This window comes from Oxyura jamaicensis, unplaced genomic scaffold (genome assembly GCF_011077185.1).
Source record: "Oxyura jamaicensis isolate SHBP4307 breed ruddy duck unplaced genomic scaffold, BPBGC_Ojam_1.0 oxyUn_random_OJ72360, whole genome shotgun sequence".
Taxonomy (NCBI): domain Eukaryota; kingdom Metazoa; phylum Chordata; class Aves; order Anseriformes; family Anatidae; genus Oxyura; species Oxyura jamaicensis.
Window position 1 is genome coordinate 1 of NW_023311007.1, and position 13,000 is coordinate 13,000.

The 13,000-nt window shown below is 64.2% G+C and overlaps 1 protein-coding gene across 1 annotated transcript; it reads right to left on the minus strand.

The window, feature by feature from the left end:
* Nucleotides 1–2,472: 2,472 nt before the first annotated feature.
* On the minus strand, nucleotides 2,473–12,636 carry LOC118159847 (creatine kinase U-type, mitochondrial). Its single transcript, XM_035314396.1, has 9 exons — nucleotides 12,405–12,636; nucleotides 6,319–6,517; nucleotides 5,772–5,867; nucleotides 5,418–5,639; nucleotides 4,882–4,967; nucleotides 3,729–3,852; nucleotides 3,409–3,543; nucleotides 2,969–3,094; nucleotides 2,473–2,723 (listed from the first exon to the last, which is right to left on the minus strand). The coding sequence occupies exons 1-9, from the start codon at nucleotides 12,551–12,553 to the stop codon at nucleotides 2,607–2,609; spliced, it is 1,254 nt and encodes a 417-aa protein (XP_035170287.1). The 5' UTR covers nucleotides 12,554–12,636; the 3' UTR covers nucleotides 2,473–2,606.
* Nucleotides 12,637–13,000: the final 364 nt, after the last annotated feature.

Consider the following 13,000-nt stretch of genomic DNA (forward strand, 5'->3'; position numbering starts at 1 on the left):
CTGGGGCTCGGCGGCCGCCGGGGCTGTGGCGTTGCCCCGGGGCAGCCCCGCCGCTGGAGCCCGGCGCGGCGCCCGCCCTGTCCCGCAGCGCTGGGCCCCGCCGCCACGCCCGGCTCTGAGCCGCCGCGCGGCCGTGCCCCGGCAGGGATCGCACTCGTGACGGATTTCGCTCCTTTGACGGCCGTGGCTGTGGGAGGCGCTGCGGCGCGTTTAGAACCCGGTGTTGTCGCCGAGTAGCCCCTGCCTGCGACGCCGAGGGCGGTGTTCCGACCCGCCGCGCCGTGCAGGTGGCGATGTCCCGCCGCAGGCTCCCCGCACACCCCCGGCAGGCGCGGTGCAAGGCGCCGGCAGCTCTGCTCCCGCTGCTGCCCACCCACGGCGACCCTCAGCCTCCCGCGGGAGCGCTTCCGCGGGAGCGCTTCCGCAGCACCGCGGCAGGGAGCAGCGCTCCCGGCCCCCAGCACCGAGGTGCTCCCAGCCGGCCCCGGCCGCGGGCCTCTCCCAGCCCCGCTGGGTGCAGCGGTGATTTCTGCTGGGCGGGAGCGCGGCCCTTGCTGCTGGACCGCCCGCGGAGGTGCTCGGTGCCCCCGGCAGCCCTGAGCTGTGTGGAGAGCGGGGGAGCGGGGCGCCGCCTGCCCCGTTACTGCGGGGCCGGCAGGAGGCGCCGCCGCCCTTGTCACGAGCTCCCCGGTACCGCTCGGCGCCGTGCGGCGGAGGGGGCCGGCGCCGAACCGAAGAGGAGGAGGTCGAGCCCCCTCCGCCTCGGGCCCGCCTGCCCTCCCCGGCCGCGAGCAGGCCGGCCCCCGGCATCAATAGCGCATTAACGCGACGGCCCGGGCATTGTCTGCGGTGCAGGGGCGAGCGGGCAGCCTGGCCTCGGGTTAGAGGTCCGGAGGGAAGGCTGCCGGAGTCAGCCCTGCGGCGCTAGGCGCTCCCCGACGACAGGAACACCGAGAGCGGGCCGGGGCCGGGCGGGCTGCGGCACAGCTCCGCCTCAGGGGGCTCCGGGGCTGCCTCTGTCGGGGGGAGGGCTGGGAGCTGCAGACAGGACGAGGGTGGCCGGGCTGGAGCCAGGCCCCGCGGGCTTCGCTCAGCTCAGGGCAGCCCCGACAGTCCCGGTGCAAGGTGAGCCCGGGCCGGTCTCGTCCCTCCCAGGCGCAGGTAGCGGTCGGGTTACAGAAAGGGATCGAGTGATCTCCAGCGGCTGCTTCTGCCCCTGCTTTGTGTCTCCCGGCTCATCCGCACGGCGCGGCCGAGCCCCCGCCACCGCCGCCTCCCGGCGCGGAGGCTGCCGCGGAGCACGGGGATGGGGGCTCCCCGTCGCGGCGTCGGGCTGCTGCTGCTGCTGCTGGCTCCCGGCGCCGGCGAGTGAGCGCAGATCGCACTGAGGCGGGGCCGTGCCCGGGACCCATCCCACACCTTCGACCCCTGTCCCGCGTGGGAACCCATCCCCTGGTGCTGGGCGTAAAAGGCCGGGCTGACCCCACGCGCGGGGCTCCGTGTGCGGGCAGCTCTGGGAACGTGCGTGGTGACGGGGCGCGGAGCGGGGGGGGTGACAGGGCACGGGGGTGGCACGGACACGGTTCCACGCGCAGATCCGCGCGGGGGGAGCGACCTCCGGGCAATGCTGCAGCCCAGCCGGCCAACTCGGCCCCGCCTGCCCTGCAGGAGCTGTCCCGGGACAGAACGGCTCCGTGCCTCGAAACCTCGCGGCCCTCTCGAAGTCCGAGGCGCTGTCCCCGTCGTCCCACGAGCCGGAGGGCGGCAGCAGGGGGAGGCGCCGGGGTCCGGGCAGAGCCCGCTGGAGGCCGTGGGGGTCCCGCGGGTGGCGAGCTCGGGGACTGCCCTGCCGTGGCCTGCTCTCTGCCCAGAGCTGTGTGCACATGCATGCATGTGTGCATGTATGCATGTGTGCAAGCACTGTGGAGGGCTCACAGCAGCAGCAGGGATGTGAGCCCTTTCATGGAGTGCCAGGACTGACACGCTCTGCTCTGAAAGCACTTTCTTTCCTACAAGCAGGAAGAGAGCTGGGCTCCACTCTGATTTCACCTTGGTTCTCCTCCTCTGCCTGCCCCAGAGCTTTCTGTGAGCATCCCTCTAATAAAGTGGCAATGGGAACCCAGCTCTGCCTGCAGTGACACAAAAGTTCCTTTTTGCAGCTCATCCTGTCCCAGCAGTTCTTGGCAGCCTGCCGCCCCCCAGCTCCCTTCCCACATGCAGCCCCTCGCAGCCCCCAGACCAGGGCAGCCCCAGAGGCCCCTCAGGCTTGTTCCCCAGGGCAGCAGTGGCACAGGGTTAGCTCAAGGAAGGTGAAGCTCCTTGAGGAAGTTGAAACTTCTTGAGGGAAGCTCAAGACAGGTGCAGGAAACACAGACTTCTCTGGGTGCCTCTCTGCAGGCACAGGGCTGGGTGGGGCAGTCGGCAGGGCTGGGTGTGCCATGGGGCTCGAGTAAGGAGCAGGCTGAGACATAGCTACAGCAGCGCACATTTATGGGATCGGGCCTGGCCCGTCGTGGGTAACAACACAGCGACATGCTGGGCACAGCAATGGCGTAAGCTACAGCGGGAAGCTGGGTCCTGCAGGGCTGGCGCTGCCATGGTCCAGCTCAGTGCCGGAACTGCGGGACCGGGGAGGGGATGCGGATGTCCTGCCCCTTCTCCAGCCGCCGCTCACAGTCGATCAGATAGTTCACGCCATCTATCACCAGCTGCACCAGCTCCACCTGCACCGGGGATACACACACACATCCTGACTTGGGGGCTGTCCTGGCCAAGCCTCTGCTGTGCCATATCAGCAAGGGCCCCGGCCACCCCGCTGCATGAAGGGCACATGTTGCCACCTCTAGGAGAGTGGTACAGCCCACAGACCTCATGTGCCAGCCCCAGCACACAGACCCAGAGCTGAGGGCCTGTTGTGCACACATGTTCCAAACCACCTGCTGCAAAAGCATCTCTGTCCAGTACCCACCTCTGACTTCCCCAGTCGGTCCAAGTTGGAGATGTCGAAGACATTGCCAGTAGCTGCGGTGTCTACACCACCTGTTCCACGCTTCTGTAGCCGGAGGTTCTCCAGGATCTTGGGGAAGCGGTTGTCCTAGCGCCCAGAGAACATGTCAGTGCTCAGTGCAACCATCAGCAAGGCACCCAGACCACTTCATCTGACTGCTCCCTGGGGCAGCTCTCCCACACCTTGCACAGCCCCATCTGTGGGCCCTGCCCTGAGCAGACCCAGCTCAACATGCGGGTCCAGCCCCTTGTATGCTTCACTGCCCTGGTGAGCCTGAACAAGGTCCAGGACTGGTCCCATACAGTCCTGCGCCTCCCCACGAGGCTGGGCTCCCTGTGCTGGCAGCTGAGGCTCACCACAGCCCTGGGCGTGCTCCCCGCAAAACCAGCCGTGGTAACTACCTTGCTGAGCAGTGGCAGCTTGATGTGGACGCCTGCTCGCAGCCCGGTGCCCAGGTTGGAGGGGCAGGTAAGGATGTATCCCAGCCTCTCGTTCCACATGAACTCCCAGCCTCGCTCTTGGATTAGCCGCTCCACCTGGGTTAGAGGTACAGAAAGCAGTTCAGCCTCGAACTGCATGATGCACTGCCCTCAGCAAGGCACTTCTGCCACTTGGGTGCTGCTCAGTGGACAGTACAGGACACAAACCCTGCAATAGCCCTGCGTGCCCCTGTCCACCTGTCTGTGTGGGTCTGGCATGGCAATGGCCGGTGGGTGCTCACCTCCTTCAGTCCCCGGCAGAACCGCTCAAAGACGCGCTTCATGTTGCCACCCTTCTCCATGGAGATGATGCGTGTGTGGTCCTCCTCATTGATCCAGATCAGGAAGGTCTTCTCGTTGTTGTGCCTAGGGACAGGGCAGCATTTGGCTGCGCTGGCAGCCAGCAGAGCCGCCGTGCACACACAGCTGCCTGTGCCAGCCCCAGCAGTGCCCTGCTCCCCCCTGCCCTGCCACAGTGCCCATGCTGCCCCTGGATCCAAGCTCTTGCAGCTGAGCGTTTTGCCAGAGCACAGCACGGCAGTGAGGCAGACAGCCAGGAGATGCTCCCGAAGATGGGCCAGTGTTCATCCACACGCACTGCTGTGGGTGATGAATGCTGGCTCCGGTGTCTTGGGCATGGGCAAGCGCTGCTGGGGAGGAGCAGCATGGTGCCAGCCCTTCCTCACCCTGGGGCAGGGACATGGCACCTACACCGTGCACATAGCAGGCTGCGATGTGTGAGGTGCACACTGGAGTGCTGGGGTTTGGGGTGGCTGGAGCTGTGTGTGACATGGAGGTGTTTTCCTTGAGGCTGCTATAAAAGCGCTGTGCCTGCGAGGGTGGTGTGGGCAAGCGCATGTGCCGGCTGTTGCTCCATGGGTGCGTGGGATGCTGTGTGGGTGTGAAGAGATGCTGAGAGTGAGCAGTAACAAGCAATTGTAGCAAGATAAGTCTGGGGGCAGGTAGAGTGTGCAGAGAGCAGGAAGGGAGCACTGTGGGTTGCCTGGGGAGCAGAAGGCAGTTACAGGTTTTTGGCAGCCCAGACAATGAGAGGCTATAGGCTGGAAAGAGCGGTCAGAGTTGACAGCAGGGACCTGAAATGGCTGGCTCCTGCCCACCACTTAGTGAGACGCTGCAGTTTGTGTGAGACTGTGCACTGACTGCTGCACAGCTCAAGGGGCTGAAGCCAGCAAGGGGACCCCAGGTTGGGTGTGAGCAGGGAGGGCCCAGCTGCCACCACCACGGAGCTGGGGCAATGGCAGCCTGGGGGCGCCGGCGTCTGCAGCGCAGGGAGTGAGGGGAGCATGGGCGGTGTGGCTGGGGCAGCTGGATGGAGCAGCAGTGTCTCCCTGCCTTTCTGCCCTGCTGGCTGCTCAGGGCTGGGAAGATCCTCACCAGATCCCTCGGGCGTCGGGCCAGTCCCGGGCCATTCCTGCCGCTGTCAGGAGGGGGGACACCGGCTTGTCGAAGAGGAAGTGGTCCTGGAAGGAGGCAGAGAGTCAAAATGCCCCCTGGGGCTGCACAGCCAAAGCTGGGGCTCCCCATCTCTCTGGTCCCAGTGTGCCATGCAGGCGATGCACTGCAGCTGTCCCTGGTGGGGTGAGCTCTCTTGCTGTCCCAGCTGTGGTCAGGAGTCCATGCTTCCTGACTGGGCAGGCGGAGGCTGCTGCTGATCCTGCCTATCCCTGGGCATACACAGGGGCACGGGGCAGGAGCCGGAGGGGGCCATGAGTTGCTGGGGCCGTGTTCAGCCAGCTCCATCCTCTCCCAGGAGGGCTGAGAAGTGTGCTAAGCAGCCTCTGCACCACTGGGCCAGGGAGCCCCAGTCTCACGGTCCCGTGGGATTGGGGAAGGGGGCCATGACCTCCGGGGGAGGTGATGCCTGGGATGGGGTCCTGCCCCAGGGCTGTCCGGGCACTGTGACAACTCACGTCAATGAGCTGCTGTTGCTCCTTCTCCGTCATCTCGCTGAGGCGGTAGTACCGGCCTGCCAGGTCTCCAGAAAGGCCATTCAGTGCCTCCACGGCCACCTTCTCCACCTCCCGTCGCTCAGCACGGGTACAGGCTGGCGGCAGGCTCAGCCCACGGATGCTGCGCCCTGTCCGGACCCGGGACGAGAGCACATAGCGCTCATCAAAGTGGCCAAACTTAATCTGGAACAGACAGGTGCCGTGGGGTGTTGGTGGGGTGGTGCTGGTGCTGAGCATCGCCCTGTCCACCAAGGCTCAGGAAGGGCACCCTGCTCCCAGCCAGGGCTATGTGGCACTGTTGCCCATCTCGCCTACCTTGGAGGCGTCCAGGTCCGTGACATGCTTCATGGTGCGTGGGTTGTACCCGTTGTGTCGCTCCTGGATCACAGGGTCAAACAGCTCAGCAAACACCTGGAAGGACATGGGACAGCATGCAGCTCTTCAGATCCAGTGTCCCACAGAGCCCCTGCCACCAGCACCGGGGACATGTCAGCACAGGGGACCACAGAGGGTGGCTGGGGTCACCTCGCATCCTGCGGCACAATGGCAACCCACAGGGCCGACACTGCCCAAACAAGTAGGGCTCAGGGGCAAGGAGGAGGAGGCTGCAGGGCTGTGGGAACAGCTGCTCTGCAGAAGCCATGTGTCCCCATGAGGACATGCTCCAGCTGCCTGGGCTGAGTAGGAGGAAGTGAGCAATAATGCTTCAGGCTGCTGGATCCCAGGGATCGGGTCCAGGCCAGCAAGGGACAGCACACATCGGGCCAGAGCTATGCCATGTCCCACAGGTACCAGGACTGCCACGGCTGCTGTAGACACCCTAGAGAGCCTGGAGCACGGCAGGACTTTGGCCATCACTCACCTCATACGTTTCTTCATCGCCAGCTACCATGCCCACAGTCTTGATGAAGGGGTGGCCAGGATTGTCCACACCTGTCTGGATGCACTGGTCCAAGGTCCAGCCATTGGGGGTTGCTTTGTCACAGAGCCTGGTGTAGATGGCTGGTGTCAGGTTGCTGGCCATGCAGTTGTTGTGTTTCCGCAGGTCGGGGTACTCGGCACTGCAGGGCAAGAGCACAATGAGCCTTTGGGGCCAGGGGGTCTGCACTGGGTCTCGCTGGGACGGAGTTCACTTTCCCCACAGCAGCCCACGTGTTACCATGCTCTGTACTTGGAGTTAGAACGGCATTGCTATCACACCAATGTTTTGGATACTGCTGAGCAGTGCTGGCACAGCATCAAGGCTGCCTCTAACCCCTTCCAAAGACCATGGGGTGGGCAAGAGGTGGGGAGGGGGCAATGCCAGAGCAGCTGACCTAAACCGACCGAAGGGATATTCCTTATTGTATGACAGTCTGTTCAGTGACAAAAGCTGGAGGGAAACAAGGAGAAAGGGGGGAGGGGGGAGTCTTGTTATGAAAGTGTCTGTCTGCCCAAGCAACTGCATGTACTGAGGCCCTGCTTCCCAACAAATGTCTGAATGTTGCCTGCTGATTGGAAGTAGAGATTTTTTTCTCCTACTGCTTCTGCGTGACTTTTTTTTTCCCTTTCATTAAAATGCTCCTTATCTCAACCCACGAGCTTTTTTTCATTGTATTTTCTTCCTGTTTCCCCCTGAGGAGTGGGAGTGAGAGCAGTGTGGCAGTGCTGAGCTGCCCATCTGCTGCTAAATTGCCACCGGGTCCCAGCGCTCCTGCCCCATAGAGACCCTCAGGGCAGGCATGTGCAGGGGAGCTCTGGGGGGGGGGCTGGGAAAGCCATGCTGCCTGCCCAGGAAGGCAGCTGCTGGCATCACAGAGCAAGGGCAGAGAACAGCCCAAGCTGACTGCTGATATTGCCGCAAGGACAAGAGTCCACGAGCAAACCTGAGCCGGTTGTTAGGGTGCGGCTCCTTATCAGCTGTGTACCAGGGCTCCTGGGCTCTGGGCCGCCACGTCAGCCACAACCCTGCGCAGGGTCCGGGTACGGAGCCGTTGGCTGGCCAGGCCACAGGGGCTCTTGCTCGCTTTCTCCTGCAGAGGGGCGGCTGCTCCTAGCACCAGGGTCTGCCCAGGGGCACGAGCCCATCCTGTGCAGCCAGCAGGGCAGCAGGGCACGGAACCCTTGGGGGCCCTGTCCCAGGTCTGCCTGCACTCAGTGCTGGCCCCTGGGCCCTGACCCCACACAGCTCAGGCACCGTGGGGCAGGAAATCGGCTGACCCCGATCTGCAGCTGGTAGGAACTGCACCAATCTGGAGCAGTTTATTGTATTAGGGGAATGCTTCCCTCTAATCAGCTTAGTGGGAGGCCGTCTCCTGACCTCATTCCCACTTTAGCTGGGCTTTGTGCTTGTCCTGTGTTCCCAGGACTGGGGCAAGGGGAGGTGTTGGCAGGACAGGACCCCAACTCTGACCATGCTCTCCTTTGCCAAATCCCTCCTGCTGGGAGGTGCCACTGCCTGCATGAGTGGGACAGGAGGGGTCCTGCAGCCCTGGGGACACCCAGCCGCTCTCCCTCAGGGTGGCACAGGCAGCTTGGGGGCTGCATGGGAAGAGAGGTGCTAGGGGCAGGCCCAGGTCTGTGGCAGCAGATGGCCACTGTCACTGCCACCCAGCCTTGACATGCAGCGGGCGCCCAGATCCGGCACGGGTGCGAGTTTGGCTGCCAGCAACCAGCCCCGTGCTTCAGTGCACAGCACCACCGCTGCCCCCACCTCTGCGTCTGCAGGTTGGGGAACGCACACTGGCCCTGTGCCTACACCTTGGCTGCTGCTTGTGGCTTCTGGAGTTTGCAGAAAGAAAGGGAGGTCGGGCTCTCATTGCCACTCTGTGTGGGGAAGCACTGGCAGTTCCAGCCTGGCCCTGTGCAAGGAGGCGTTTGTGCAAGGCAGGAATGGGTCACAGGCCTGTCTGGCTGAAGGCTGCTCCCCCAGCCCACGCACATTTCTCTGCCATGTTGAGATGTTTCAGCTCAAAGGATGGCTTGTTGTATAAGGGACACATCCTGCCCCAGCCTCCCTTGCTGCTCATGCCCCTGCCATCGGCTTGCTACGGATCCATGTCTCCCTGGGGAGAGACTTCCTCATAAAAAACACTCACTGATCAGAATGGGACACTTGGACATGTCCCTTCCTTACCCCCAGCACTGCATGGCATGCCAGGACTGAAGCTCACTCTGCTTTCCTGGTGTCAGTCAGCCAGAGAGCCAGAAAAGGTTGCTAAGGGGAGCAAGCTTGCTTGCAGAAAACAGAACGCTGTAGTTTTAAGCTCACTGACTGCTATGGTCAGTCTGTACCTCCACTGCAGAGTTCAGAGACTAAAACCTAAGAGCCTGCCCCAGGATCTGTGCCTGCTGCAGCGCTGATTTAGTTCCTGGCCCAAACATACCCTTCTCCAGAACAGCCCTGAATCACAGCCAGCAAATCTGGGCAATCCCTTTTCAGCCTTTCCAGAGAACCCCAACTAAGCTGGATGGTGCCAGGATAAGCAGGGCAATGCAGGGGATGAAGGTGTTACATGGTTAGTGCTCTTAGTGCTGTGCTCACGAGCACTTCCAAAAAAGGTAGAGCTGAGCTGCACAGGGCACTGCCCCTTCCACCCGCCTGGGCTGCTTCCCAGGGCTGCGTGGGGAGGACAAGGGGAGCAGGCACTCTGCTCTCCTGGGTGTCCAGGTTTCCTCTGCCACAAGCAGAGTGACAAGGCACTTGGCCTTCCTGGGGTTGCCTTGCCCTTTGGTTTTGCTCCCCCAAAAAGGTATTAAAGCAATGGCCCCTTCAGAGCTGGCTTTTCTTTGCCAGTGCCCCGATGCTGAGCTACGAGGTGCATTCCTGTCAGGCTCCCTGGCCACAAAGGCTGGGAGCTCATCCAGCAGGAGGTGGATGCCTGCCAGTACAGCACGGCTGGGAGCGGGCACTTCGCTCCTCGCTGTGCTGCTGTGAGAGCCAGCTCAGCACTGCGGTCCTGCCATGCCACTGGGACGGGGCTGCCTGCAGTGACTGTCCTCTCTGCCCTTGCATGAGGGATGCTTCACCCAGGAGACCTGTGAAGTGCTCAACAGGCAGTATTAGCCCACCCACTCTCCTGGCGTGGCAGCCTGTGCATCTCCCCGTGACTCTTTGTGGCTAATCCTGCAGCCTCCAGTGCCCTTCCTGGCATCACCGGCTGCTGCCTCTGCAGGTGCGCTCAGCAGACACCCCGCTGAGGCCACCCCTGCTGCGCGGGGCCTCCATTGAGGCGTGGGGCTGTGCGGGGCGAGCACCGCGGACCCTGCGGGAGGAGCTGGTGCCAGCGAGGCTGCGGCAGGCAGTGGAGCATGCGGCTTGCTCACGCAGGGAGGGGGGGCAGGAGCTGGGATTCTCCGCGTGACTGCTCAAACGTGGCTGCTGCAGGACCCTGCCTGGCAGCGGGCACCTCCATGCTGAGGTGTCAGAAAGCTGACAGGGGTGTCCATGCCCCCCAGAGTGTGGTCATTTGTACCTCTGGCAACCATTTGACCACTGTGTGATGCTCTGATCTCTGAAGGCTGTTGTCAATGCCTCTCATTGTTTGACTTAAAACCTAGAGGGGCCAAGTCCCTAGATGGGATGACTTGCCCTGCAGAGCAGGGTGCTGTGGCTCACCCTGGGGCTTTGTCCAGGCTCTTTCCGAGCGTCAGCATCATCACAAAAGCCAAATGCACCCTTCCAGGAAGCTCATCTCAGTGCTTCCCTGACAGATCCCCTGCCCTGGCTTTCAACCCTACCCCCAGACTCATCTCAGCCTCTGTTTCCCATGGGTGGTGCCTGTCTCTTTCCCCCAGCCCCGTCTTTGTTTTCAGCATTAACTCTGACCTGCTGTTTTCCCACAGCCCACTGGTCCTGCCACAGCAACACCTTCACAGCACTGCCAGCTTGCCCCCACCCAGCAGGTGTTTTGAGCATGCAAGGGGACACTTCTGTGTTCAGGTTCAGTAGGGTACAGGCCAGCTGCCTGCACATGCCAGCACACCTCTGTGGGGCCAGAACACAGGCACAGTGCCTGCCTCTCTCACACCAGGTGGGTCTCACAGGTCCCGGTGGATTTTCCTCCCCATCCTCACTCAGTAAAGACCCTCAGTCATTCAGAAAGCTTGAAAGCACAGTCCTCTCAGGAGATGAATAAACAGTAACATCCAATCTTCATCAGTCCCTGAACTCATTCAATTTCCATCCCGTTTCCATGGCCCGATCCAGCATGTCTGAGCACCAGAGCTGGCTCTCAGCACAGCTTTCTGCACGAGCAGAGCTCTCAGCCTGCAATGCAGAGCAGCACCGCTCGCTGAAAACACAGTGTTTGGTGCAGGCATCACAGCAGCCGCATGTGTTCGGAGCAGCAACACGCCACCTCCTTCCCTGCTCTGCTCCTTTACTGCATGCAATCCCTGCTGGTATCAGGATGGGGGGACACCTCTCCTCGCTTTTCCAACCTGCATCTGACCTGTGCCAGGCTGCCAGCGCAAGGGGAAGGGCCTGCTGGCAGCCACAGCATCCCTCTCCCCTGCCCTGCCCTGTCACTGTGAGGCACAAGCAGCTCAGCCCTCTGCCCCCCGTCTTGTGCTTTTGTCCCCACACTCCTTGGGGCCAGGCAGCGTGGGGGTCAGGAGGGAGCTGCCACCCCTCTCCTGGCCTTGAGACCTCCTCTTCCTCATTGCTAAGGTAAGTGGTGGTGAGTGGAGCAGTAGGTAATGCCTCCACATGGCCAGGGCTGGTGGCAGCCACGTGCCTGGTCCCCCTTGGCAGAGAGCAGTTTGAAAGGGGGGCGAGGGGGTGACACGGAAACTTCTGTGCTGGAACCTTAGCACTGCTCTGCAGCTCTGACACTTATCTGGCTTAAAGGATCAAGCACAGGTTGTGGAAATAGGGTCAGCAGCTCCTGCACAGAGTCAGCATTACCCCAAAAGCACCCCTTAGCCAGACCAGGCTCCATGTGCCGCCTGGCCCAGCTCAGCCCTGCGCACACCTTCCAGGCACATGCCTGATCCTGATCACACATCTCAGGGCTCGCCCTGTATCTGCCAGCACAGCACTGCCTTGGAGGACAGGATGAACTGCCTTAGTGGGACCTGGGGGCCCTTCCAGTTCTCCCTTTAGGATCTGCCATGAGATGGGAGAGAGAGGACCGTCAGGGAACCTTTTTTTTAATGCCCTGGAGAAGTCCTTGTCCCAATGCCAGGCACTGGCACAGCCCAGTGGTGAAAGGCTAGGAGCCACAGCCAGCCCCGGGCAGCCAGGGAGCCTCTGCTCCAGCACAGGCCCTCACAGAGCTCCAGGGTATTTTGCCAGGACGAGAGAAAATGCAGCCTTCCTTTCGCTCCGTCCTGTTCCCACCAGGATATTGGCAAGCCTCTCCTGGCTACTGCGACAACCGGGCCAAGCTCGGGGCGTTTCTTTGCTTGACATCTCTGCGACGCTGTCCCGCTGGACGGACTCACCGTCTCTGCCGGTCCCAGCTGCTCTGCCCCAGCCCCCGGCCCCCTTCGCTGCCCAGCCCCGTCCAGCTCCGTCCGCCCCCGGCCCGCCGCGGCAGCGGCTGCTCCCGGTTCCCGACCCGCCCGCGCGAGGCGCAGCCCAGCCCGGCCGGGACGGTGGTGACGGTGCCGGCGCGGTGCCGGCCCGGGGAGGCCGCGCTCAAAGCGGAGGCTCCAGCGCCGCGGCCCGCGCCCCTCCCGCCCCGCGCGGCCCCGGTGCCCGTGGGCTCGGGGACGGGCGCCCGAGGCGGAGCTGCTCCTTCCCGCCGGAGGCGACCAACACGGGCGAGCCCGCCGCCGTCGCCCGGCTCCCCGGGCTCTGTTCCCCGCGGTCCCGGTCATTCCCCGCCGCAGGACGCGAGCGGCCCCGAGGACGGGGAGCGGGGCACGGCCCCGCGCCCTTCCCCGGTGCCGTGGCCGGGGGGACCGGCCCCCGCCCGCCGTCGGCCCCCCCACACGTGCGTCCCCGCCGCCCGCGCCCGGTACCTGGGCGGGTAGCGCCGCCGCTGCCGGTCGCCCGCGCTGACCGTGTCCCGGGCGAGCAGGAAGCCGGCGGCGAGGGAGCCGGCGCCCACCATAGCCAGGAGGCCGGCGGAGCGGCGGGTAGAGAGAGCGCGGGCGAAGGTGCTGGCCATCGCGGAGCGGCGGCGCGGCGGAGCGAGCGCGGCGGGGGCCGGGCGGCGGACGTGATGGGAATGGGAACGACGGCGGCGGCGGGAGGGTGCGCGGGGGGCGGGGAGCCGGCGGCACGGGGGGGGGCCGCGACGGCACCGCCACCTGCTCGGGCAGCCCCGCCCCGCCCCGGGGCCGCCGCCGCCGCCTTCAGCACCGCGCGCCGGACAGCACCGGCGGGGCCGCGCTCCCGACCCGCCCCGAGCCCCGGGCCCAGGCCCCTCGCTCCGGACCCCTCGCCCCTGACCCATCGTCCCGCACCCCTCGCCCCGCACCCGCCGCCATAGGCGGGCACGGGGCAGCGCGGCGAAGCCCGCGACTGCGAGGGTGCGGCCGGGTCAAAGTCCGCGCACCTGGAGCCGGCGGCGGCCCCGGGGCGCGGATGCCGGAACGGGGCGCCCCGACGGCCC

What these genes read in the sequence shown, in the direction of transcription:
- LOC118159847 (XM_035314396.1), bottom strand. Translation starts at nt 12,553, where the DNA reads ATGGCCAGCACCTTCGCCCGCGCTCTCTCTACCCGCCGCTCCGCCGGC. An exon ending in CGGCGGCGCTACCCGCCCAG is followed by an intron (nt 6,518 to 12,404) that starts GTACCGGGCGCG and finishes CTTGCCCTGCAG; the next exon opens with TGCCGAGTACCCCGACCTGC. An exon ending in AGCAACAGCAGCTCATTGAC is followed by an intron (nt 4,968 to 5,417) that starts GTGAGTTGTCAC and finishes GCCTCCTTCCAG; the next exon opens with GACCACTTCCTCTTCGACAA.